Below are 24728 nucleotides of genomic sequence, written 5' to 3' on the forward strand. Positions count from 1 at the left end.
TTAAAAGGGAGGAATGTTTAATATTAGGTTGTATAGACTTCATGGGGATGATGTTGGGAGAGTCGGTGGATATAGGTATGGCTGGGTATGGATATGTATATAAGGAAATATTTTCCTTAATTCATTTATTCATTTTGGATTCAAGAGTGTTTTTTTTTTTGTATTCAAATCTTACGGTGACATGAATTTTGTAGTAATTACTACAAATAACTCACCGCAGCACCAAGCCACCTGAGGCCAACACAGCTATATACGCTCCTCCTCCAACCCTATCTATTCAAGGCCTTCCTCTTTACAACCTCCCGGGAAAATTCCCATGTCCTTTAAATCTTGATTTGACCCCTAAAGTCTTACGAATCTATAACAACACTGAATCGACCTGAAATAGGAGCCCCTATGTTCTCATATTTTTTTTATATATCTTTTGTTCCCAAGAGCTAGAATATATCCTTTTCGAAGAATTTGAGAGTTTCAATCCAAACTGAAGCAAAACTGAACAGGCATGAATAAAAATGAACATTGGGGATACTGAACAGTAGGACTGAAAACTGAAGACAGGATAATAAGCTGAACAGGGATTGCTGGGACAAACTGAACTGAGACCAACAACAAACTAAACTAAAACTGGGATAAAATAAAACTGAACTGGGACAAAATGAAAACAATTTGTGTTCTTGTAAGATGCGAGGGCCAAAACGCCGCACATGTTTTCCAATATTAGAATGCCAAAAAAGGAAATGTACTGCATTTAAATCGATCAGAACTGGGAACCATTTTTCATACATTTCTTTCAAATCTTTTGTTTCCAACGGCTAGGATTTTTCCATCTCCGAAGGATTTATCCAGTTCCAATGTGTTCTGCTACAAAATGAAACTGAACATTGAAAACACTACACGGTGTACACTAGGTGAAGAAAATGAACTACGAAACTAAGATAAGCCAAAAAAGTAGAACAAAACTTGGACAAAACAAAACTGCACCGGGAGAAACTGAAAAAGTCTTAGCTTCAATTATTCTATTTCAATTTGAATTGGTGTAAAATGAAACTGAACACTGAAAACGCTTCACAATTAACACTGAGTAAATGAAGCTGAACTGGGAAACAAGTTCAAACTTAACTGGTGCACAATAGGTAAAACAAAGATATTACAAAAGATAACTTATCTGGGAGGTAATAAAAATTATTTTTAGCTTCTAATATGTAAAGGCAAGAAGTCCACGTTATTTCGGATATTATGATTTTAAAAAAACGTATATTTACAGCATTTGAATCGATCTAAACCGAGAGCCATTTTTGATTTGATAATTTCGGTCCATGGCTTTTCTTCTCAAAACCTAGACTCTTTCTAATTCCAAGGATTTACGCTATTCATGACCCGTCGAGCAATCATTTTCCCTTTTTCTAACTTATATCGCACCAAAGACCTCACGCAATTCTGTCAAATAGTTCTCAAGGAGCAACTAGGCAGGGGAAGTAGAACAAAAATGGATTTAACATTCATTGACGGCAAAAGGAAAAAAACTTCTTTACGTCAACATTTTCTTTCTTTCTGTTTAAGGAAACAGTGTATAATAGAACTTTACAATAGTACTTTTCTAGTTATCGTTGAATTTTTCGGAAACTTATTGGAAATAATTACAAGGAAAACCTTGTGACAACTCATTTTTATCTCACGTTTACCGTTTCTCTCCACAAACAGAAATCAGGGCGAGGTATTGGTACCTAAATTTTCGGCAATAAACCAAAATAGACAAATATCTTCATATGTTAGTCTGGGACCATAATCAGGAATTTGAAGGAGAGGGCCGTGTTTCCAGGACTCAAATTTCCAAAAGAATCAAGAATAACTGGAAATATCAATTCTTGGAAATATCAATAGTTGGAAATATGAGTTTTCGATATGCTGGCAGGCACGAGGTCTGGAGCCCTCCCCCACTCACATCCCTTGTGTAACTGATAATTTGAAGCTACAAGGGGGCATTTTACCCTCTATATTTTTAAAACCTTTTTTTGTACTTCCATAGAAATAAGGAAAAAAATTCCCCCTTAATTTTGAAAAATATCTTTTTTGTATCTTCAGTAAAAAGAAAATGTGAGAAAACCCTTGCCAACTTGCCCTATATTTTCACGAATTGAAGGAACTGCCTCCAATACATGCCCAAACTACATTTAAAGCATCATCATTGAAAAATCCTTTACACTAAGAGCACTAGAAAGATATCGCTGGCACTTTTAACCACTTCAGAAAGTCAAAATAGAAAGACGCACTTTGCCGACGTGATCTTGATTTTTCAGAGTCTGATTTTTCACTCGGGTTTTAGAAATATTTTTCGTGACAGGTTCATACAAACGTAGATGAAAACTGCCGGATAACAATCAAAGTCCCCTCCCCCTTCCCATAAAAAACACCCTAACATAACACCTTCCCACCAAAGCATGACATATAAATAAATCATTTGGAAACACCAAGAAAGTATAGGAGCAAATAAACAATCCCAAGAAACCAGCGAGGGGACGAGTCTAAGACCCTTCGCCCTGTGTGCGTGCTTACTATTCTAGCTTCAATTTATTTGTTTTAATGTCTTTAATAAATTCCATCCTGCTCTACCATCATTCCATGCCCTAACTATCTGAAAACACCATTCCTCAAAGAATAACTTACCTTAAAAGCATTGGAAAGGCGTCGCCGCCTACTAAAGGCATCTACAGAGCTGCCAGACCCAGGAAATCCTCCAATAAAAGGTCCTGAAGGAGATGGCACACCAAGCCTTGAAATTGAAGGGGCGTCACATTCTGAGCGACTGCTATCAACTGAGTCATCGCGACGAACTTGCATTGCCTGGTCTAGGGCGTCTATATGAGTAAGGCTTTTTGAGCGACCCTTAAAATAAAACAAATATTTGATTGTATCCATTTGACAATCCTTACCTCTCGTTTATTTAATGATTTAGTGGCTACAGAGGTTTGTGATACAAAAATAACACTACTTAATGTTATTTTTGGAGAGGTGAAAAAAATTCATACGTACAGAAATTGAAATTCTGTAAAACGTGTGTTTAATCTGGCTTCCACGGGCATTTTGATCACATTAAAGAATATGAAATCAAGTTTCAAGTCTTCTTAAAATTGATTAAGAAGCTAGAGCTTTCCTAAAGAGGTGTTGTTGTCTGAACATGTTCATTCTTAATGTTTGAATTTTTACGAACGAAAAGTGTTGTCCAGTTTAAGTAATTAGTTTTGCTTGCTTGTTTTCCTGGCTCAACGTGGCAACACTGACGAAAATATGGCACAGGCCTAAACATTTCCTATTTTTAAACAAACAAAGGAATAAGTTTCAGAAAATAGTGCTTTGCAGGTATGAATAGACCAGGGGAAAAAATTTTAATTTCGATGTCCTTGCTACTTCAATAAACAAAGTTAAAAAACCTCAGAGAGACTATAGCCATTGTGTTCATTGTCGTTGAAAGATCTGGAATTATGTCTTTTAGGATGACCCCCCCCCCACAGCTCTCAGTGCAAGGGTTGTAAGCTTTGCCCCAAGGAGATGAGATATAAGGTTGTTATGGATAGGGTGGTCGTAAAAACTCTTGAATGAGCTGATTTGATTGGAAATCTGGTGTTCTAGTGCCCTTTTTATGAGTCAAAAGGATCGGTCTGAGGGGATAGCAATCTTAAAAAATCGTGTACGTCAAGTCGTAATGGAGCGGTGTCATGCACAGTGCAAGAGGTGTACAATGCATAGGAGAAATATACCACGCATTGCAGTTTAAGTGGTGCTACAAGACGTACATCAGGCGATGGAAAGTGAAAACCCTTTTACTAGGTGCAACCTCTACACGAGTTATGAGTAAGCTATTATCAGGTCTTGCTATTAAATAACGCTAATGATGGAAAAACAAAGAGACTAAGCCTCTTATGGCGCATGGCAGTTACTTCAGGAAAATCGGTGCAAGCATTCCAAAAGGTTTTATGGCAGCAGTGTGGCGTAAGCATGGCGGCAGTAAGCGTGTATGAAGTGTACAGCAAGCGCAGCACTTAGGGGAAAAGCGCATCAGAGGTCCAAAAACAAAAATTAATGATTTTATCAAGTGTGACAATAAAATAGTGATAAAAATTATAAAGATGTTTTTACAAACTATAGAACGCTGAAAGAAAATAGCGACGTCACAAAAAAAGAAACAAGAAGGCAAAGTTCCAAAGGTTTTTGCAAAAAGAAAAACTAAGGGGAAAATTAAATTTAGAACAGTTATACATTAATTTACTTATTTATATTTTTTACGTTGTGATGTTAAAATAAAGTATAAATTCAAATTAAATATTTAAAAAAAGGTATTTAAAACATATTAAACATAACTTGTTTAAAGTTACCTGTAATTAAATTACTAATGATACATAATTATTTTGTATTTAATTTTTTTTACTACTAGACTGCAGTGCTTGTAAAATTATGCTTAAAAATAAATCAACAGCATTGAAACGAAAGGTTAAACTGTAAATGCTAAAAAGGTAAAAAATATAAAATTTTGAAAATAAAAAGTATTATTCAATAAAAAGTATCAGGAAACAGTGGCCACTCCCATAACCCGACGTTATCGATGCTACGGTAAGTGTTTTGTTTGACAGAAAATATTAAACAATGATACAATATTATAGCATAATAGTATTCCATATTATGCATAATAATATTAATAATAACATTCTTCGCTCATTCATGAATCAATGCCAACCAGCCCAGGATTAATGCAGTCATATTTTTTTGACGGTTTAATATCATCAGACCAAACTCTGAAAAACTATTTAAAACATTTTTTTCAATTTCTTTGTTGCATTTTGGAAGCCTAGAAAGACTTTCATCTTTGAAATAACTGCATCTTAATAACAGTATATATACATATATATATATATATATATATATATATATATATATATATATATATATATATATATATATATATATATATATATATATATATATATATATATATATATATATATATATATATATATATATATATATATATACTATATATATAATATAAGTTGTCGGTCTGCGTGTCTGTCTGTCAGGTGACGTCATGTTTCTGTGTCGACTGACGTCATGAAGTTAGTTGTCGTCATTTTTGCTATGAAGGTGACGTCATTAACGGTATTTAAGACATTTGTTCACGGAAAAATTTTTAATTGTAAAATGACTGAAGAACCTACAATGGCAACAGCCGAGGAAGCTGCTCAAAGAGTTTATGCCAAAAACTTGCTGCTGATAGAGAAAGTAAGAAAAGAAAGCGTTCCGAGGAATCACAAGAACAGCAAGAAAACAGGCTTGCAGCTGATAGAGAAAGTAAGAAAAAAAAGCGTGCCGGGGAATCACAAGAACAGCAAGAAAACAGGCTTGCGGCTAAAGAACGCAAAACCGCGCAGTTAGATGAAAATCCACCTGGACCGCGAGAGTCAAAACATATCAAAACTGAAAATGATAGCGATGATGATTGGGTTTGGGATTTTGACTTGGATAAGGTCATCAATGCCTACCAGATTTAAGTTAAAAAAACAAAGGTTCGTCGATATGTACTTCATAGTGACGCTGAAAAATAAAGAAGAAAAAGAAAACTGAAAAAAGATAAAAGGTAAAAAACTAAAAAAAACTAAAAAGAAAAAACACTCAAAGAGAAATTACAGACCGGGACACAAATGACGACCGAGACAGAGGGAATATAAGTGACGACCGGGAACCTCAAAGAGAAATTACAGACTGGGACACCCGGACACAAATCACGACCGGGACACAGGGAATATAAATGACGACCGGGACACAGGGACACAACTACAACGGGGACGCCGGGGGCACAGGCGGGATATATAAATGACGACCGGGACACAGGGATTGTTCGAATAGAAATTACAGACCGGGACACCGGGACACCGGGACACAGGGAATATAAATGACGACCGGGACACTCAAAGAGAAATTACAAACTGGGACACCGGGACACAAATGACGACCGGGACACAGGGAATATAAATGACGACCGGGACACAGGGACACATCATTAGAATAATGAGGTATAGATCTGAATACGGATTGTTTTTCCCATGGACAATTATATGTTGCATGTTCAAGAGTCAGTAAACCTGACAATCTATTTATATGCAAAGACAATGGGACAGCGAAGAATGTTGTATATTCGCATGTTTTACGTAGTTAAAAACATATAATTATATCTATCTATATTCACAGGTGGGACACAGGGACACAACTACAATGGCGCGTAACTAATATGGCGCGTAACGACTTACGCGCGCGCGGGGGCACCACCCCAACAGCTAGTATATATATAAAAATAAGTTGTCTGTCTGTGTGTCTGTCTGTCAGGTGACGTCATGTTTCTGTGTCGACTGACGTCATGACGTTAGTTGTCGTCATTTTTGCTATGACGGTGACGTCATTAAAGATATTTAATCATGAAGTTAGTTGTCGTCATTTTTGCTATGACGGTGATGTCATTAAAGATATTTAAGACATATATGTTCACGTAGAAATCTATTAATGTTTAAGTTTAAAATGACTGATGAACTTACAATGGCAATAGCCGATGAAGATGCTCAAAGAGTCTATGCCAAAAAACTTGCTGCTGATACAGAAAGTCAGAAAAGAAAGCGTGCCGAGGAATCAAAAGAACAGCAAGGAAACAGGCTTGAGGCTGATAGAGAAAGAAAGAACAGAAAGCGTGCCGAGGAATCAAAAGAACAGCAAGGAAACAGGCTTGAGGCTGATAGAGAAAGAAAGAACAGAAAGCGTGCCGAGGAACTACCAGAGCAACGCGAAAGCAGACTTGCTGCTAAAAGAGAAAGTGAAAAAAGAAGGCGTGCCGAGGAATCACAAGAACAGCAAGAAATCAGGCTTGCTGCTGATAGAGAAAGTAAGAAAAGAAAGCGTGCCGAGGAATCACAAGAACAGCAAGAAATCAGGCTTGCTGCTGATAGAGAAAGTAAGAAAAGAAAGCGTGCCGAGGATTCAGAGCAACCTGAAAGTTATCGCCTGGCATTCAGGTACAGCCCAGTCGATGATTATAGCTTGAGTAGATGTGTTCAAATCGGGACAATGTCTAAAATTTGTCCCTATTGCAAGGCCTTGAAATTCAATGGTGAAACAATGGGGATGTGTTGCGCCTCAGGAAAAGTTAAACTTCCTCTATTGGCTGCACCACCAGAGCCATTGAAGACTTTCCTTACTGGAACTACGTCAGAATCTAAGCGTTTTTTGTCAAAAATCAGAAAATACAACTCATGTTTCCAAATGACGTCGTTTGGAGCACAAATCGAAAATCCAGATCAATTTATGTCTACTTTCAAAGTAAAAGGGCAAATTTATCATAGAGCAGGGTCCCTTCTACCATTCTCAGGCGAGAATCATAAATTTTTACAATTGTACTTCATCAGTGATAGAAATTCTGAATTGAATGCACGTTGCGAAATTTCTCCCAACGTTGAAAGGACAATCGTTTCCCAATTGCAACATCTTTTCCACGAAAATAATAATTTAGTGCGTCTGTTCAAAACAGCCATCGATTTGATGCCTACTGATACGCATAAAATTGTTATTTCCGCTGACAAAACGCCTCCTGGCCAACATGTGCATAGATACAATGCTCCAACTATCGACGAAGTGGCAATCGTTATGGTCGGTGATCAGTTTTTACCTCGAGATATTATTCTTCATAAGCGAAACGCTCAGTTGTTAAGAATTGCTGAAACTCATCGATGCTACGATGCCCTACAATATCCTATCATTTTTTGGGATGGAGCCGACGGCTATCACTTTAATATTAAATTGATGAATCCAGCCACTAACAAAGAAATGAAAAAATGCAGTGCAATGCATTATTATTCCTATAGACTAATGATTCGGCAGGATGAAGAAAATTATATTTTAAAATGCCGTGAACTGTTTCACCAATTTGTCGTTGATATGTATGCTAAAATTGAATCAGAACGTTTGCTATATATCCGCCTGAATCAGGCCAAGCTCCGCTCTGAACAATACATTCATTTGCGAGATGCAGTTATAAATGACGGTAATACCACAAACGTTGGAAGATTAACAATTTTACCTTCGTCATATGCTGGCAGTCCCCGTCATATGCATGAATATGCTCAAGATGCTATTGCGTATGTTCGTCTCTATGGTCGTCCAGATTTATTTATTACATTTACATGTAATCAATCTTGGGACGAGATACTGCAGCTTTTACTTCAAGGACAATCGGCGGTTCATAGGCATGACATTACGGCCCGTATCTTCCGGCAAAAGTTGAAATCACTGATAAACTACATAGTAAAACTTGAAGTGTTTGGGTCAGTGCGATGCTGGATGTACTCAGTGGAATGGCAAAAACGAGGTTTGCCACACGCACATATACTAATCTGGCTACATAAAAAAATTACTTCGAACGAAATTGATGATGTGATTTCCGCTGAAATACCTGATAAAAATGTCGATAAGGGGTTACATGACATTATTGTAAAAAATATGATACATGGACCTTGCGGTGCACTGAACGAAAATTCACCATGCATGGCCAAAGGAAGGTGCACAAAGCAATATCCTCGACTTTTAGTATCAAACACAATTACTGGCAATGATGGTTACCCACAATATAGAAGAAGATCTACTGAAGATGGCGGTAAAACAGCAATAATAAAGAAGCGTAACGGTACTACCATCGAAGTAGATAACCAGTGGGTTGTTCCATATTCCCCATTATTATCAAAAACATTTAATGCACACATAAACGTTGAATACTGTAACTCCGTAAAGGCAATCAAATACATATGTAAATACGTCAACAAAGGCAGTGACATGGCAGTTTTTGACTTGAAGCCCGAAATCAAAGATTTCGACGAAATCGTACAATATCAGGCTGGAAGATACATAAGCAGTAATGAAGCTGTTTGGCGAATTCTTTCATTTCCGATACATGAACGTAGTCCAGCTGTTGTTCACTTAGCGGTACATTTACAGAATGGTCAACGTGTTTATTTCACGGAAACCAACGTGCAACAAAGAGCCCTGAATCCACCGGATACAACATTAACAGCTTTTTTTTCGCTTTGCAAAAATGATTCTTTTGCAAAAAAACTGCTGTATACTGAAGTGCCTTCGTATTACACGTGGAATACTAAAAATAAAGTATTTGAACGTCGAAAACAGGGTAAGTCAGTCGACGGCCAACCTACCATCTTCAAAGATACCACGATAGGAAGACTCTACACCGTTCACCCCAATCAACATGAATGCTTCTTTCTACGCCTGCTTTTGGTGAATGTACCCGGTCCGACATCCTTTGAGTATTTGAGAACTGTAAACGGTACTATACATGACACTTACCGTAGTGCATGCCAAGCTCTGAATTTATTGGAGAATGACCAACACTGGGATAACTGCATTAATGACGCCTGCGAAACGTCAACCCCAAATCAATTTGTGCATTGTTTGGCATCATTTTAACAACTTGCTCTCCATCAGCTCCTACAGAGTTATGGGAAAAATATAAGTCAAAAATGTCCAAAGATATACACCATCGAAAACAGTTAGAGACGTCAGATATGACTTTTGATTTTACATCAGAAATTTATAACTACACTTTAGTTATTATAGAAGATTTGTGCGTACGTATGGCAAACAAACCTCTTCGGGATTTGGGAATGCCTTCACCTAACCGTATCGCTGCTGTTTCGACATGTGTAGAATTGGATCGTGAACAAAGTTACAGTACGAGTGATCTATTGTCGTATGTACAAAATAACATTTCCAAGTTAAAGTCGGAACAAAAAGACATTTATGATACGATAATGCATTGTGTCGATAACAACGTTGGAGAAATATTCTTTTCTGATGCACCAGGAGGTACTGGTAAAACGTTTGTGATAAAACTGATTCTGGCATCAATTCGATCAAAAAATGATATAGCGTTGGCAATTGCGTCGTCCGGAAAAGCCGCAAAGTTGCTGCCTGGTGGAAGAACTGCTCATTCCGCTTTGAAATTGCCTCTGAATTTGCATTATACAGAAACTCCCACGTGCAAGATTTCCAAATCATCTGGGATGGGTAAAGTATTGCAGCAATGCAAACTTATTATTTGGGATGAGTGCACAATGGCACACAAAAAATCACTCGAGGCTCTGGATCAATGCTTGAAAGATTTGAGAGGGAAGTCGAAACCCTTTGGCAGCACATTAATATTGCTTGCGGGAGATTTCAGGCAAACATTACCTATAATACCTAGATCAACTCCTGCAGACGAAATGAATGCTTGCCTGAAAAATTCGAATTTATGGGCACACGTAAAAATATTAAAATTAACTACAAATATGCGTGTCCGATTGCAAAACGATGACTCTGGTCAAACATTTTCAGATCAATTGCTGGCAATTGGAAACGGAAAGCTCCCAGTAGACTCAATTTCAGGACGTATACAACTACCTGCTGATTTCTGTAATTTAGTGACGTCCAAAAATGAATTGATTGAAAAAGTATTTCCGAATATTCTAAAAAATTATGAAAATAATAAATGGCTAAGTGAAAGAGCGATTCTCGCACCCAAAAATATAGACGTCCACGAAATCAACAATATTGTTTTGACCAAGATTCGAGACCAGGCAGTCCTTTACAAGTCAGTCGACACAGTTTTGGAACCAAATGAAGCGGTTAATTATCCATCTGAATTTTTAAATTCCATAGATCTTTCAGGGTTTCCACCACACGTACTACAACTAAAAATAGGCGTACCAATAATACTTTTAAGAAATATCAACCCACCAAAGCTTTGCAATGGCACGTGACTTGCCGTAAAAAAAAACAATGGAAAACCTAATAGAGGCCACAATCTTGACAGGGCCTTTTGAGGGTGAGGCTGTTCTTATTCCTCGCATTCCCATGATTCCAACGGATCTGCCTTTTCAATTTAAAAGTTTGCAATTCCCAATTCGATTAGCATTTGCAATCACCATTAACAAAGCTCAAGGTCAATCATTAGAAAAATGTGGTATAGATCTTAATACTGATTGTTTTTCCCATGGACAATTGTACGTTGCATGTTCGGGGGTCGGTAATCCTGACAATCTATTTATATGCAGCGACAATTGGACAGCGAAGAATGTTGTATATTCGCAAGTTTTACGCAGTTAATTTGTATTGTATCTATCTATCTACCTATCTATATAAAAACGAGTTGTGTGTATGCATTTTTGTTTGTTTGTAAAAAGAGCGTTTGCATATGACGTCATTATTAGTACATACGGCTTTGTATATGCACAGACAATGGGAAAGCTAAGAATGTTGTATATTCGCAATTTTTACGTAGTTTGAAACACATATATAAATCTATCTATATTCACAGGTGGGACACAGGGACACAACTTCAATGGCGCGTAACTAATATGGCGCGTAACGACTTACGCGCGCGGGGGGGCTTGGGGGGCGCGAAGCACCCCACCAACTAGTATATATATATATATATATATATACCAGCTTGTATATATATATATATATTAGTTGGATATGAATGCCTTCCAGTTGAAGAGTTTGTGTTCCTACCACACCAAACGTCGGTGCTTCAATTGCCATCCAATCAGTAACCTCGCCATTATTTGTGAGAACAGTGCACTGTGTTCTAAGTGTGGCTCCATCGATCACAAATCGACGCCTGATACTCCTTGACAAAAAAGTACCTTTTGCGTTTGTTACAAGACCAACTGTCACACGTATTATAGTGTAAAGTGCCCGAAAAACCACAAAACTTAAACCCATGGACCCGTTTCTACTATCATGGAATATAAACGAGTCATTTACAAATAAACTTTCTGTGTTGCAAAGCCTCGGCTCTACTTATAAGGTGATTTTCCTCCTGGAACATTTTGTTACTAAACATGGTATCAACATACTTACGCTTCATGGCATGACGTCGTACATCGTGTCTGCTAGAACGCTGAATAACAGAGGCAGGCTCTCTGGGGAACTTGCTACTTTCGTTTAATCGGCTCTCCGTTCAAGCTTGTTAGAACTATATGATCATTACTTAGCCATTAGAGTGGACTCCTGTGTATATGTTAGTGTGTATCTACCCACTGATCACTCCAACGGTCAGTCAGACCGATTATTTACGATATCGTGCGAAAAGTTAGGTTCTTGTGTAGAAAAATTCGGCGTCCAGTTTCATCCTGTATTATAGCCGGAGACTTTAATTGTAATTTGTCTGAACCGGATTCTCAGGCGTCTCCACGTACTACAACAGTTAAGGGTTTATTTAGTGATTTTTTGCGTGTATTAGATAATATGTTCGATTTTACGTATATTCACACGTCTTCGTAAACCTCCAACTTATACTAAGTTGCTGTATCGTCAATTCTAACCACCGATACAGTTAACATTATATTTGATTATCAGCTTTCTGACCACTTACCTATAACTTGCTCTATCGGTGTGTCATCTTCGGTTTCTCTAAGCAGTCCACAAGCAAAGGATTCCTCAGCGTGGCGATATTGTCGTTATTGGTCAAGGATTGACCAAGTTCAATTCATCGAGTCGATCGACTCAATTTTAAGTGAAAATAATGTCCGATTTCACCTCCTCCAAAAGTCAGTCCAATTGCCTAAGCATGGGGTCCTGATTTCTCTTGATATATATTGTGCTGAAATATGTCCTGCCCTTCACTTCGTGCCCTTCACTTTGCCAAAAAACAAGCTGTGCCCATGCAATGTTTCTTCAAAGGAATCGTTCCTGGATGGTCCACAAATCCCGATCTTTTTACTTCATCGGGAGAAGCAAAGTTTCGGTTTCTATATGGAAGGAGTGTGGGCGTACTACTACGGGGCACGTGAAGGATATACAGATCTCAACAAAGCTGAAGTTTTCCAAAATTCTTGCTCAGCATCGCAGAGCTCTTATTAATAGCTATTCTGCCCAAGCAAAACAATTTCGAAATATGGTATTTAAATTTGTCTCTTCCTCAGCATCCCCTTCTTCGTCACCATCCTCAGCTGACATTCCAGATGCTGGATGGTTTGTATACTACGAATCTGAGTTTTTTGCCCCTGATCCCATCTTAGAGCAATCTTATGAAGTAGCTCTGGATCAGTTTCTGGATGCTCAGCCCGATGAAGATTCTGTGGTCAGTAACCGTTCTGTCGAAGATGCCATCTAAAAATTAAAATACAAACGTTCATCTGATACTGACCAAGTTAGTATGATTCATTTAAAATACGGGGGAAAACTTCATACGTCTCATCTGTCTGTGCTTATACAGAGGATTTTCACTCAGGCTGTCGTTCCTTCTTCTTTTTGCATCGGAGATCTGACTCCTATCTCTAAAAAATCGAAATCTGAAGTCCACTGTACATCATTCCGCCCTATTACTGTAGCTACATCTCTTTGCAAGCTCTTTGAGCTACTATTTATTATGGAACTTGAAAAAATTTACAAGACCTCTTTACACCATTTAAGCAAGGTACCAGATGTTCCAACGCTTTAACCGTTGCTGCGAATGTCCTAGTTGATGTGGAACCGTCTGGAGAAAGACTTGTTTTGGGGGGATATGATGTCAGATGTGCATTCGACTCTTTTATCCATACAGCGATGCTTCTGAAAGCTGGTAAACGTGGATAGAATCTGGCCGCTGTTCGTTCTCTTAGGGATTTATATTGAAGACTACGTATTCACCTGAAACTACCCCCAGATAAAGGCATGTCCCCGAGTCCACGTAGACAACTTATTCCAGTCAGGAAAGGTTCCCGTCAAGGAGCTATCACCTCTACCAGCCTTTTTAATAACTATGTGCTGGAAGCACAAGATTTGTGCCCACCTTCACTGATTTGCTATGCTGATATTGCCTTGTTATGCTATGCTTACGACATCCTAAACCTTAGTCGAGCTCTTCAACGTATCAGCGAAATTTTTGGAATCCTTGAAGCGAAATATCAGAAAGTTGGGCTTGATTTCAACTCCTCCAAATCTGATATTGCCATGTTCAACTAGAAAAACAGATTCCTCTGCCTTTTCCATCACGCTTGTAACTAGCTCTGTCCAACCTATAGATCACTTTATGTATCTAGATCTGCCCTTTGCTTCAAACACCCGAAAACTTCTTCTACAACAAATTAGACGCAGAATCTCAGCAGCTTACGCTTCCATTGTATCTTTTATACTTCGATTCAACCTACCTCTTCTAGAAAGTCTATATAATGCTTTTTCCCTTTCCCATATCCTCTACACCGCACCCTTTTGGAAACTCCTAACAAAAACTGAAAAGAATAAAATCTGATTCATGTTCTTCCGCTTTCCCAAGTATCTGCTTCATCTTCCTCCGTGGTATAGAAATTCGCTCGCTATTGTGAAATTCAAGGCTACTGACCCAGAGGTTGCCGTCGCCAGACGGATAGTAAAACATAATAGATAAAAAAATTGGAATTTAAATGATTGGTCCCACAATCTTAAACAGTGATGTGTTGTGTTTTACTTTTTCCTCTGCTTCGTTTTGTTGTGTGTTTAATTACGACGGGCTTTTCAATATTTTTGAAGTACAATATACCAGTTTTTGAATTACTGCAACCAAATTATGCCACTAACACTAGAACAAACTTCAGTCACTTAGACGAAGATTAGCTGATGGAAGAAACAAAGGATTACAAAACTTTTGCTATCGGTCTAGTATTCTCTCCAATTTATTTACTGTATTTCCGGCCAAACTTTTAGAGTTTCCCTTCCCATTTCTATGGAATGGATAAATTACCTCTTTTTTGTTGATAAGGCAAAACTGATGTTCAATTCCAGGGAGGAATAGAGATAAAGAAAAACGCATTGGATAACAAATTAGAGACCTTTAGTTTAGATTTCCCTGCTAAGAAAAAGGAATAGGATTAATTTGCGTGAATATTTTATTCGGGATAAATGTTATCCTCCTACTTGAATTAATGTTTCCATTAGTCCAAGGATACAATCATTGTAATCAGCTGTCTTGTCCTTAGGGGGCATGGCGCTGCAATCAGCTGTAAGTCGTGATAGTGAAGTAATTGGCTGCATCTCCTTGATAGCCTTTGGTCCTATTCAGTCTACAGCACGTTATTTTGACAGGATCAATTTCTTTTTGCATATAAAGATCATTAAAAATTCACACTCCTGCTAACATGAGTCCTGCACCGATACTCTACAAACAATATTTTTAAAAAATCGCCTTCAGCGGGAAGCCCGATGTTCTACAACCATTATTTTAAAAAGATCGCCTTCAGCGGAAAATAACATCAAATAAAAGCCTATCTGTGACAATCCTCGGCAGAAGAATATATATATATATATATATATATATATATATATATATATATATATATATATATATATATATATATATATATATATATATATATATATATATATATATATATATATATATATATACTGTAGACATTGACTTCAAATCTTTGCTCTAGGAAACTAGGACATTCTGAATTTGATATTGAAAACTGTTATCAACATCACAGCCCATGTAGGGATGTTTTATCCTTAAAAAAAAAAGATTTGTTTCTTATACCGGTAACCTCTGACAGGTAATCTTAAACTCTATGAGTTTTCCTTAGTGAAACCAGCACAAAGATTAGGTTCTATAATTGATACATTTACAACAAACATTCATTTTTTAGTGTTTTGGTTGCTATTGACAGTGATCGCTATTTTCTTAAAGCTCTTCACCATGAACCGAGCCCGAATCCAGGGAGAGGGTTAGAGGGTCTGAACCCCATCTGAGATTTTTGTCCGACTCGTAAAAACGTAACAAAATGCATATAAACATATTTCAATGCGTTCCTAAGGATTTTTACATTCCCTCCTTCCAAAACAAAAATACCTCCCTTGGCCAGACAAAAATAATGGATGCGGTCCTGCCATGAACGCTTTGAAACAAACGTGTCTTACAACACGCTTTCACATATCAAAGAGTTTCGTTGAGATTTTTCATTATTTGGTTTTACAAAATGCTAACCTTTTCCAGCATCTCATTGAAGTGTACTTGGATCCCCATCCCCAAAACTTCAATCTCCGAACTTTCTAGTGAGGTTTAAGCACTCGCACAGCTGACACCATTAAAGGGAAAAGAATTTAACTTCGTGTTTAGCTAAGATGCTCAAAATGATTCTTCACCCTTCTTCATATATTTGCATTAATGGTATGTCATCGTTTTTATAATAATTGGTGTAATAGTTCCTCGTAATCAAGCTTTCCCAAGCTTACTAAATTACCAGGATATACATTTAACTTAGTCGGAGCTAAGATCGTTTTCTGTCATAAGCCAGATGAGTTGCAAAGCTGCAACTTTTATTAAAAAAAATACTACTTGGGCTCCAGTTACCTCTTTTAGTCAAATAGTCTTGGGTGGGACATTATACAAGGTTGCAGGTAATATGACAATAAGAAGCTTTGTCAGTGTAAAAAACTTTGACAACATATGACATACATTTGACAACATTTAACAACATTTAATTTGACAACATTTACATTTGAGTGACATACATTTGGCATCATGACAACATTTGACAACATATGACAATAAAAAGCTTTGTCAGTATAAAAAGGTTGTCAGTGTACAATAGGTACAGGTAACTGCTTTACACTCCTTCTGAAAAATTTCTTTATTAAAGATTTAAAAGAGGGACCAGACTCGGGGTGGTGATAGCAAATTGTCATTATGTAATTATCTTCTGTTAAATTAGAAATAATATCAAGTTATCCGATAACTAAAATAATCAAAAAACGTTTAAGCTTCAGTATTACTCTACGTAGGAATTATATCATATTAATCTGAAGTACACTAATGTAAAACTATATAAATAACTTTTAACATAGTTAATTCACATAAGAGATTAAGGTCGCTAAGATTGTTTTTTGTTGTAAGATATTGTAGATTATATACTTATATGCAGAACAGTTTTAGATTAAAATCTTAACCAAAAATGCTTTAAATTCTGATCAGTTGCCATATGGAACAGTCTCCCCTCAATTCCATTCTTATAAGCTAAAAAAAATGTCCCTCTTTCCTAGGCCCTCAAATAATTGAAAAATATCATTTTTGGTTATCCTCATTGAAAAACGCATTTTTGGTATTTTCATTGACATATATTTTGTTGTGCTTTAATTGAAAAAAATATGTAAATAAAGATAAATTGACCGGAACCTAGATTTTGACAAATACACCCAACCCCCTGGATTGTTTTTTTTTCTTTAGCTAAATCCTAAATACTTATTTACTTAATGAAGCCCCATCCATCCTCATGGGACGCTTTGGGGCTGCACCTTTCAAAACATTTCGACGAGTGGTCGTAATACTGCACCAGACTCGGAATGGTGATAGCAAATTGTCATTATTTAATTATCTTCTGTTAAATTAGAAATAATATCAAGTTGTCCGATAACTAAAATAATCAAGCAACGTTTAAGCTTCAGTATTACTCTACGTAGGAATTATATCATATTAATCTGAAGTACACTAATGTAAAACTATATAAATAACTTTTAACATAGTTAATTCACATAACAGATTAAGGTCGCTAAGATTGTTTTTTGTTGTAAGATATTGTAGATTATATACTCATATGCAGAACGGTTTTAGATGAAAATTTTAACCAAAAATGTTTTAAATTCTGATCAGTTACCAAGTGGAACAGTCTCCCTTCAATTTCATTCTTATAAGCTAAGAAAAAATATGTCCCTATTTCCTAGGCCCTCAAATATTTGAAAAATATCATTTTTGGTTATTCTCATTGAAAAATGCCTTTTTTTGGTATTTTCATTGAAAAATATTTTGCTGTGCTTTAATTGGAAAAAAAAAATGTAAAAAAAGATAAATTGACCGGACCCTAGATTTTGACAAATACACCCAACCCCCTGGATTAGTTTTTTTTTAGCTAAATCCTAAATACTTATTTACTTAATGAAGTCCCATCCATCCTTATAAGACGATTTGGGGCTCCTTTCAAAAAAATTTTGACGAGTGGTCGTAATACTGTTCTCTCGGATGCAGTTCAGGATAGTTGGATAATATACTGTCGGTCAAATTCTGAAGTCCACCTTTTATGAGGTCTTCCCCACGATAGATGTCCCTCAACTACCCGTTCGAGCAAAATCTTGGGTAGGCGAACAGGATTCATTTTCTTGAGGTGCCTGAACCAGTGCAGTTACTATCTTTTCAATTTGAATAAGAACGTGTTTGTTAAGTGTTCTTGTGTTCTTCATTTGCAACATGGCTAGTATATCTAATTTTCTCTATCCGCGAAGGCATCTCATTTCGAATGCAATAGGAGAATGGTGCGTTCGTTTTCGGTTTTATTGTCCATTTTTTACACCTGCGAAGCAATGGGTATAATCAAGCTGTTAAAGAGCTGAATTTTCGGCGGTTCACAAGGAAGCTGGATTTCTATAAGTTTGAGAGCTTCCTGACACCAAAGCTGGCCAAAGCCAGGTGGCGTCTGGCGTCAGTAGTGTGTCAATTATCAGCCCATGAAAAACTGGTGAGGTAAAAGAATCGGTCCACTTTTTCCACTCGCTCACCATCAATTACTATACATGGAGGGTTTGAGGTGTCCTGGCATGACCTAATCGTGATCTTAGTTTTAGCTGTATTAATATGCACTCCAAGCAGTTTTGTTGCTTTTGACATGTTGTCTGTTTTTCATTGGTGGTGTTATCTAGCTGAGTAATATCATCAGCATACGCCACTTTATCAAGTAGGATCCTACCTGTTTTGCAACCACACTCGGTGGGTATGAAGGAGAGGATAGCACCAAGAAAATTAAGAGAACCAAAATGGTCATCATTAAGCAAAATATGAGTAGCTTCAACCGTGTTATACAGTAAACACTTTAAAATAATTACCAAGTGTACAACAACATCAACATTACAGAAAAAGGGCAAAGCGGAGTCAGCGCTATGACTAGTTTATTTATGCGACTTTACTTCTTTGTGTGTAGTTTGAATAAATCTTATTTAAAAAAAATTGGGAATCAACAGGGTTTTACCAATTTCCAAGATTCCTCATTATTTTGCAGAACATGGTAATAGCAATGTTTGTGAATAGAAACATACCTATCAAACAAATTGAAGACTTTGAGAAGCGTAGGCCTGCGGTTAATCTTGAACACAGGTAGTAAAATAATCAAAACCAAAGGTTCAATCCGGCAGTGTCAAAGATGGTATGTACCCTACCAGAATTAATCGCTCTCAACAGACTTCTAAGAGAGTACTTGTAATTCCTTACAATGAAGTCTTTGAAAAGGAACAAAGCTCTAAAAACTGTTCTAAAATTGGCTGAAAGAAATTATTGGAGGGCATACAATTAGTCTCAGGACTTATTTGGATTGTGCAACAAATCCCACATCTATGGCATCAAGATTTTATCGAAGGGCGGCAATGAGTCTGATGACGATGATTAGGTTAAAGGAAGCAGCTATGGAGGATAAGGAAAAGATCCTCCAGGGTCATTGATGGCGCAAAGGTTGTCGAACCAACGTTTCAGTTGCTGGATGTTTATACGGAGACAGTTAGCAAACCTGCTAACCAACCTAGTCTCAGCGGTGATCAATCCTTGGGCCCGTATTTCTAAGGAAAATCCAGTTTGTAAACACAGGATAAACTATGGAGGAGACAAGTGCTGTTTCTGGGGCTAATAGGACTAGAAAAGGTGTCAGTCTTGGTCTAATAGAGACGCTGATAATTTTCTTTCTTTGTTCTGAAATTCCCAGAGCTAAATTGAGGCTATCTTAAATACCTGATATAGAACGTAGAAGAAAACCATGAGTTTTCTCACGTCTTAAGACGTTCTTACAAAATTATTCATAACAAAGTTCGGTATCTTTCAGACTTTCCAACCAAGAAATGAAATATTTAAAGAACCGTCCCTTGTATATTTTTTTCTTTTTTTTGGCATTGGCTCATCCGTTATTTTCAGGAACTCGAGTAAAAACCAAAGACAACAAAGAAGTTAAAAGGAAAGAAAGGCCCGATTAGTAAGGACTACCACCCATAATCAGCAAGTGTGGGCTCATTTGTGAGGGTAAAGGACCTCAGCAAGCTGAGGACCATGTAAGAAATTTGAAGGCACGATTTGCAGAGAAGACCCCTACAGGATTTGGGCAGCATGACCTACAGAGCTGAAATGTTTGCTAATGTTCTGATAAGGTTGTGTTCAGAAAAAGTTATAAAATCAACTGTTAACAAAAATGAGTTTACGAAGGGATAAAACAGGTCATTTTACGAGCTAAGGTAAAATCAGCTTTTTGGATACATTTTAAAATTTATATAGCTTACTAACTTTCAAAACTTTCTTATAAGGATAACACAAGATCCCAAAAGTAAAGATTTTTTTTTCGAAGTTTTAATAATTATTCTATTCTCTCTCGTTATTCCTCTATAAGTAAATTTCCTAGAAAGCCTAATTTCTCATCGGCATTACACTGTAAATTACTGTGTCAGAAAAGTAAACTGGACGTCAGTTATAATATGTAGGTTGTTATCAAACAGTTCGTCGTAACGAACTTTAGTAAAGAGTGACCCGGCTCAATAGTAACCGAAATTCTAAAAAACAGAATTTTTGATACCAATATATACATCAAAGAATTATATTTTTATGCTGAATTTGAATATATAAGTTTAATCAAGTTCAGTCTTACCCATCAAAAGTTACGAGCCTGAGAAGATTTGCCTTATTTTCAAAAAAAAGGGGGAAACAACTCCTAGAAGTCATTGAGTGTTAATGAAAATTACATCATCACATCCAGCGTATTAGAGAACCCTACTGTAGAGGTTTCAAGCTCCTATCTGCAAAAATGTGAAATTTTGCATTTTTCACCAGAACAAAGATCACGGGTGCGTGTTTATTTGTTTTTGTTGTTGTTTTTTTTCAGGGATGATCGTATCGACCCAATGATCCTAGAATGTCGTCAGAGGGCTCATTCTAACGGAAATCAAAGGTTCTAGTGCTCATTTTAATAGACCAAAATCTTGGAGGGTAACTAGGCTCCGTCCCATGCTCATTTTTTCCCCAAAGTCACCGGATCAAGTTTTTGAGGTAGCCATTGTGTTGAACATGTCCAAAAACCAATTAATATGTCTTTAAGGACTTAATCCCCCACAGTCCCCAGGGGAAGGGCTGCAAGTTATGAAGTTTGCCCATTGTTTATATATAGTATTGGTTATTGACGAAGTATAATGACATTTTCAGGGGCCATTTTTTTCTGGTGGGGGGTGAGGGAAGGGGTTACGTGGGAGGATCTTTCCATGGAGGAACTCATCGTAGGGGGAGAGAATTTCCCTGAAGGGAGCACTTGATTTACCAGCATTATTTTAAAAAAATGAGAAATTAAATACAAAAAACGAGTGTTTTCCACTGAAAGTAAGGAGCAACATTAAAACTTAAACGAACAGCAATTACTACATATATGAGGGGGTTCGTCCCATCATAAATATCTTGCTCTTTACGCTAAAGTATTTTTGGTAAATTCGAAAGAGATATTTATTCTGATTAAACGGCCATTGTGGTTCAGGTGTCATTCTTAAAGAATTGGAGCAAAATTCGAACTTCAGTGTAAAGAGCGAGGTATTGACGAGGGAGCGAACCCCCTCATATACGTAATAAAAATATACGAATATAGAAGTTCGTTACATAAGTTAATTTATAAGTTACTAATAAAACATTTATTACAAAAATTACATTTACTAATAAAACAACTAATAATCATTACTAATAAAAAACATTAGTAAAAAAATAAAAGTTAGTGGCCATTTTAAGTAAACCAAAAAATGGAGGGCAAATCGGCCTCCTCCTCCGCCACTTTTTCCTCAAAATCGTGGGATCAAAACTTTGAGAAAGCCATTTAGCAAAAAAAAAGTTAAATTAATATGCAAATTTCGTTTTAGTTATTCATTTACGGAGAGCCAAAATCAAATCTTCATTAATTCACAGAGGTTTAGAAATTAAATAAAAAAAACAAGTTTTTTCAGCTGAAAATAGGGAGTAAAATTTGAATTTAAAACAAACAGAAATCATTACGTCTATGAGGGGAATCGTCCCCTCCTTAATACCTCACTCTTTACGCTAAAGTATTTTTAGTAATTTTAAAAGAGCTTTTATTTCTAATTAAACGGCCTTTGTGGTTCAGGGGTCATTCTAAAAGAATTGGATTAAATTTCTATCTTTAGTGTAAAGAGCGAGGTATTGACGAGGGGGCGCACCCCCTCCCTTATACGTAATAATAATGTACGAATATAGAAGTTCGTTACGTAAGTTAATTTTTATATTACGTATATTTATTACTAATAAAAACGTTCGTAAATGAAGTTAAAGTTCTAGTGGTCTTTTTAAGTAGCCAAAAAATTGGAGGGCAAGTCAGCCCCCTCCTCCACCCCTTTTTCCTCAAAATCGTCCGATCAAAACTTTGAGAAAGCCATTTAGCCACAAAAAGTAAAGTTAATATGCAAATTTTGTTTTAATTATTCACGTACGGTTATCTAACATCAACATCTGCATTAATTCAAAAACATTCTGAAATTAAATACAAAAAACAAGTTTTTTTGACCGAAAGTAAGGAGCAACATTAAAAGTTAAAATGAACAAAAATTATATCGAATATGAAAGGGAGTGTCCCCTCCTCAACGCCCCATTCTTTAGGCTAAAGTTTGACCCTTTCTCATAACTCTGCTTTCTAAAACAATAAAAACCTTTAGCGTAAAGAGCGGGGCATTAAGGAGGGGATCGTCCCTTTCATATACGGAATAATTTCTGTTCATTTTAAGTCTTAATGTCGCTCCTTACTTTCAGTCGAAAAAACCTGTTTTTTTTATTTAATATCACAAGGGTTTATTTTCATGTTTTTGGATTATTATTCGTTTTTATTTGCGTATTATCGTAATGAGTTTCGTAATGAGATCATAAATGGTTCCATTGACAAAATAACTACAACTAATAGGGTACATCGCTGGGATTATATTCTGAAGTGTTGAAAGAATCTGTCAATAATTGCATGGCTGGTCAACACGTTTTTATCTCATTTTATCACAATTATAATATTAAAGGAACCAAATCTGCTATTTCTCTCAGTATTGACACTAAGGGCCAAAATTTGGTTTACGACATGTTGTAAAGCTTTTTCTTTTGTTTCTCCCGACAAAGACATGACGATAAATTTTTACGCGTGTGTGGTTCATCCTAGCCATTGATTCTTATACATAAGTATATGGCAGGGCGTAATCGGAGTGACCCTGATAGGCCGTTCAAACGGTTCCAATAAACTGCCAAAAGACTTTCGGAAAACTTTCATAAAGTACTTTGTGAAGATTGGAAATATTATATGCAAACTAAAGCATGGGTTGAGCATGGGTTGCAAACTAAAGCATGGGTATATATAATATACCCATACTAAAGCATGGGTTGCAAACTAAAGCATGGGTATATATAATATACCCATACTAAAGCATGGGTTAAGCATGGGTTGCAAACTAAAGCATGGGTATATATAATATACCCATACTAAAGCATGGGTTGCAAAGTAAAGCATGGGTATATATAATATACCCATACTAAAGCATGGGTTAAGCATGGGTTGCAAACTAAAGCATGGGTATATATAATATACCCATACTAAAGCATGGGTTGCAAACTAAAGCATGGGTATATATAATATACCCATACTAAAGCATGGGTTGCAAACTAAAGCATGGGTATATATAATATACCCATACTAAAGCATGGGTTAAGCATGGGTTGCAAACTAAAGCATGGGTATATATAATATACCCATACTAAAGCATGGGTTGCAAACTAAAGCATGGGTATATATAATATACCCATACTAAAGCATGGGTTAAGCATGGGTTGCAAACTAAAGCATGGGTATATATAATATACCCATACTAAAGCATGGGTTACAAACTAAAGCATGGGTATATATAATATACCCATACTAAAGCATGGGTTAAGCATGGGTTGCAAACTAAAGCATGGGTATATATAATATACCCATACTAAAGCATGGGTTAAGCATGGGTTGCAAACTAAAGCATGGGTATATATAATATGCCCATACTAAAGCATAGAAAACTTTTTTCATAAAGCCAAAAGAGTTGACAAGGATTAAATCAAAGAAAACGTGGAATTTTGAAGCTGATTGAATATCTCATTCTCTCATTTGAGCTGAGTCGAATAATCATCTGTAAGACAGTGCAAATTTTATCATAAATTATTTGTACTGCTTGTAAAATAAATCTAAATTGTTTGTAACAGGAAAGCTTCTGTAAATTTAGTAAACTAAAAGTACTATTTGAGAGGACACAGCTCTTGTAGTGAGCTCGTTCGGACCTTGGAGTTTAGTTAACTATAGTTAGACTACGGTTTACTTCAGGAGTTTCATCCTCCCTGTTCGCATTTGGGGAACGGAAAAATCCGGTAGCAATCTTAGAAGCTATCAAAGGATAATACATTGTTTCATGAATTCATTATTAACAGTAGATTCTTAAAAGGATTCCACAAGAAAAAGCCAGTTTTTTCAACTGAAAGTAAGGAGTAAATTAGAACTTAAGAGGAACATAAATTATTCCATAATGTAGGGAGTTTGCCCCCTTCTTAAATCCTCGCTCTTCACGCTAAAGTTCTTTGGTAATTTCAAAAAATACTTTGGTATTTTTTTTTTTGTGAATAT

General features: G+C 36.5%; 1 protein-coding gene across 2 annotated transcripts in view; it reads right to left on the minus strand.

The window, feature by feature from the left end:
* Window positions 1-24728, minus strand: part of LOC136033969 (pleckstrin homology domain-containing family G member 5-like) — a 405461-nt gene that overhangs the window by 242038 nt on the left and 138695 nt on the right. For both annotated transcript variants that reach the window (XM_065714997.1, XM_065714998.1), the window contains one exon: window positions 2665-2883. In XM_065714997.1, the coding sequence (XP_065571069.1) occupies window positions 2665-2883 (219 nt within the window). The remainder of the gene's footprint in view (window positions 1-2664; window positions 2884-24728) is intronic.

Source organism: Artemia franciscana, chromosome 12 (assembly GCF_032884065.1).
Source record: "Artemia franciscana chromosome 12, ASM3288406v1, whole genome shotgun sequence".
NCBI classification, from domain to species: domain Eukaryota; kingdom Metazoa; phylum Arthropoda; class Branchiopoda; order Anostraca; family Artemiidae; genus Artemia; species Artemia franciscana.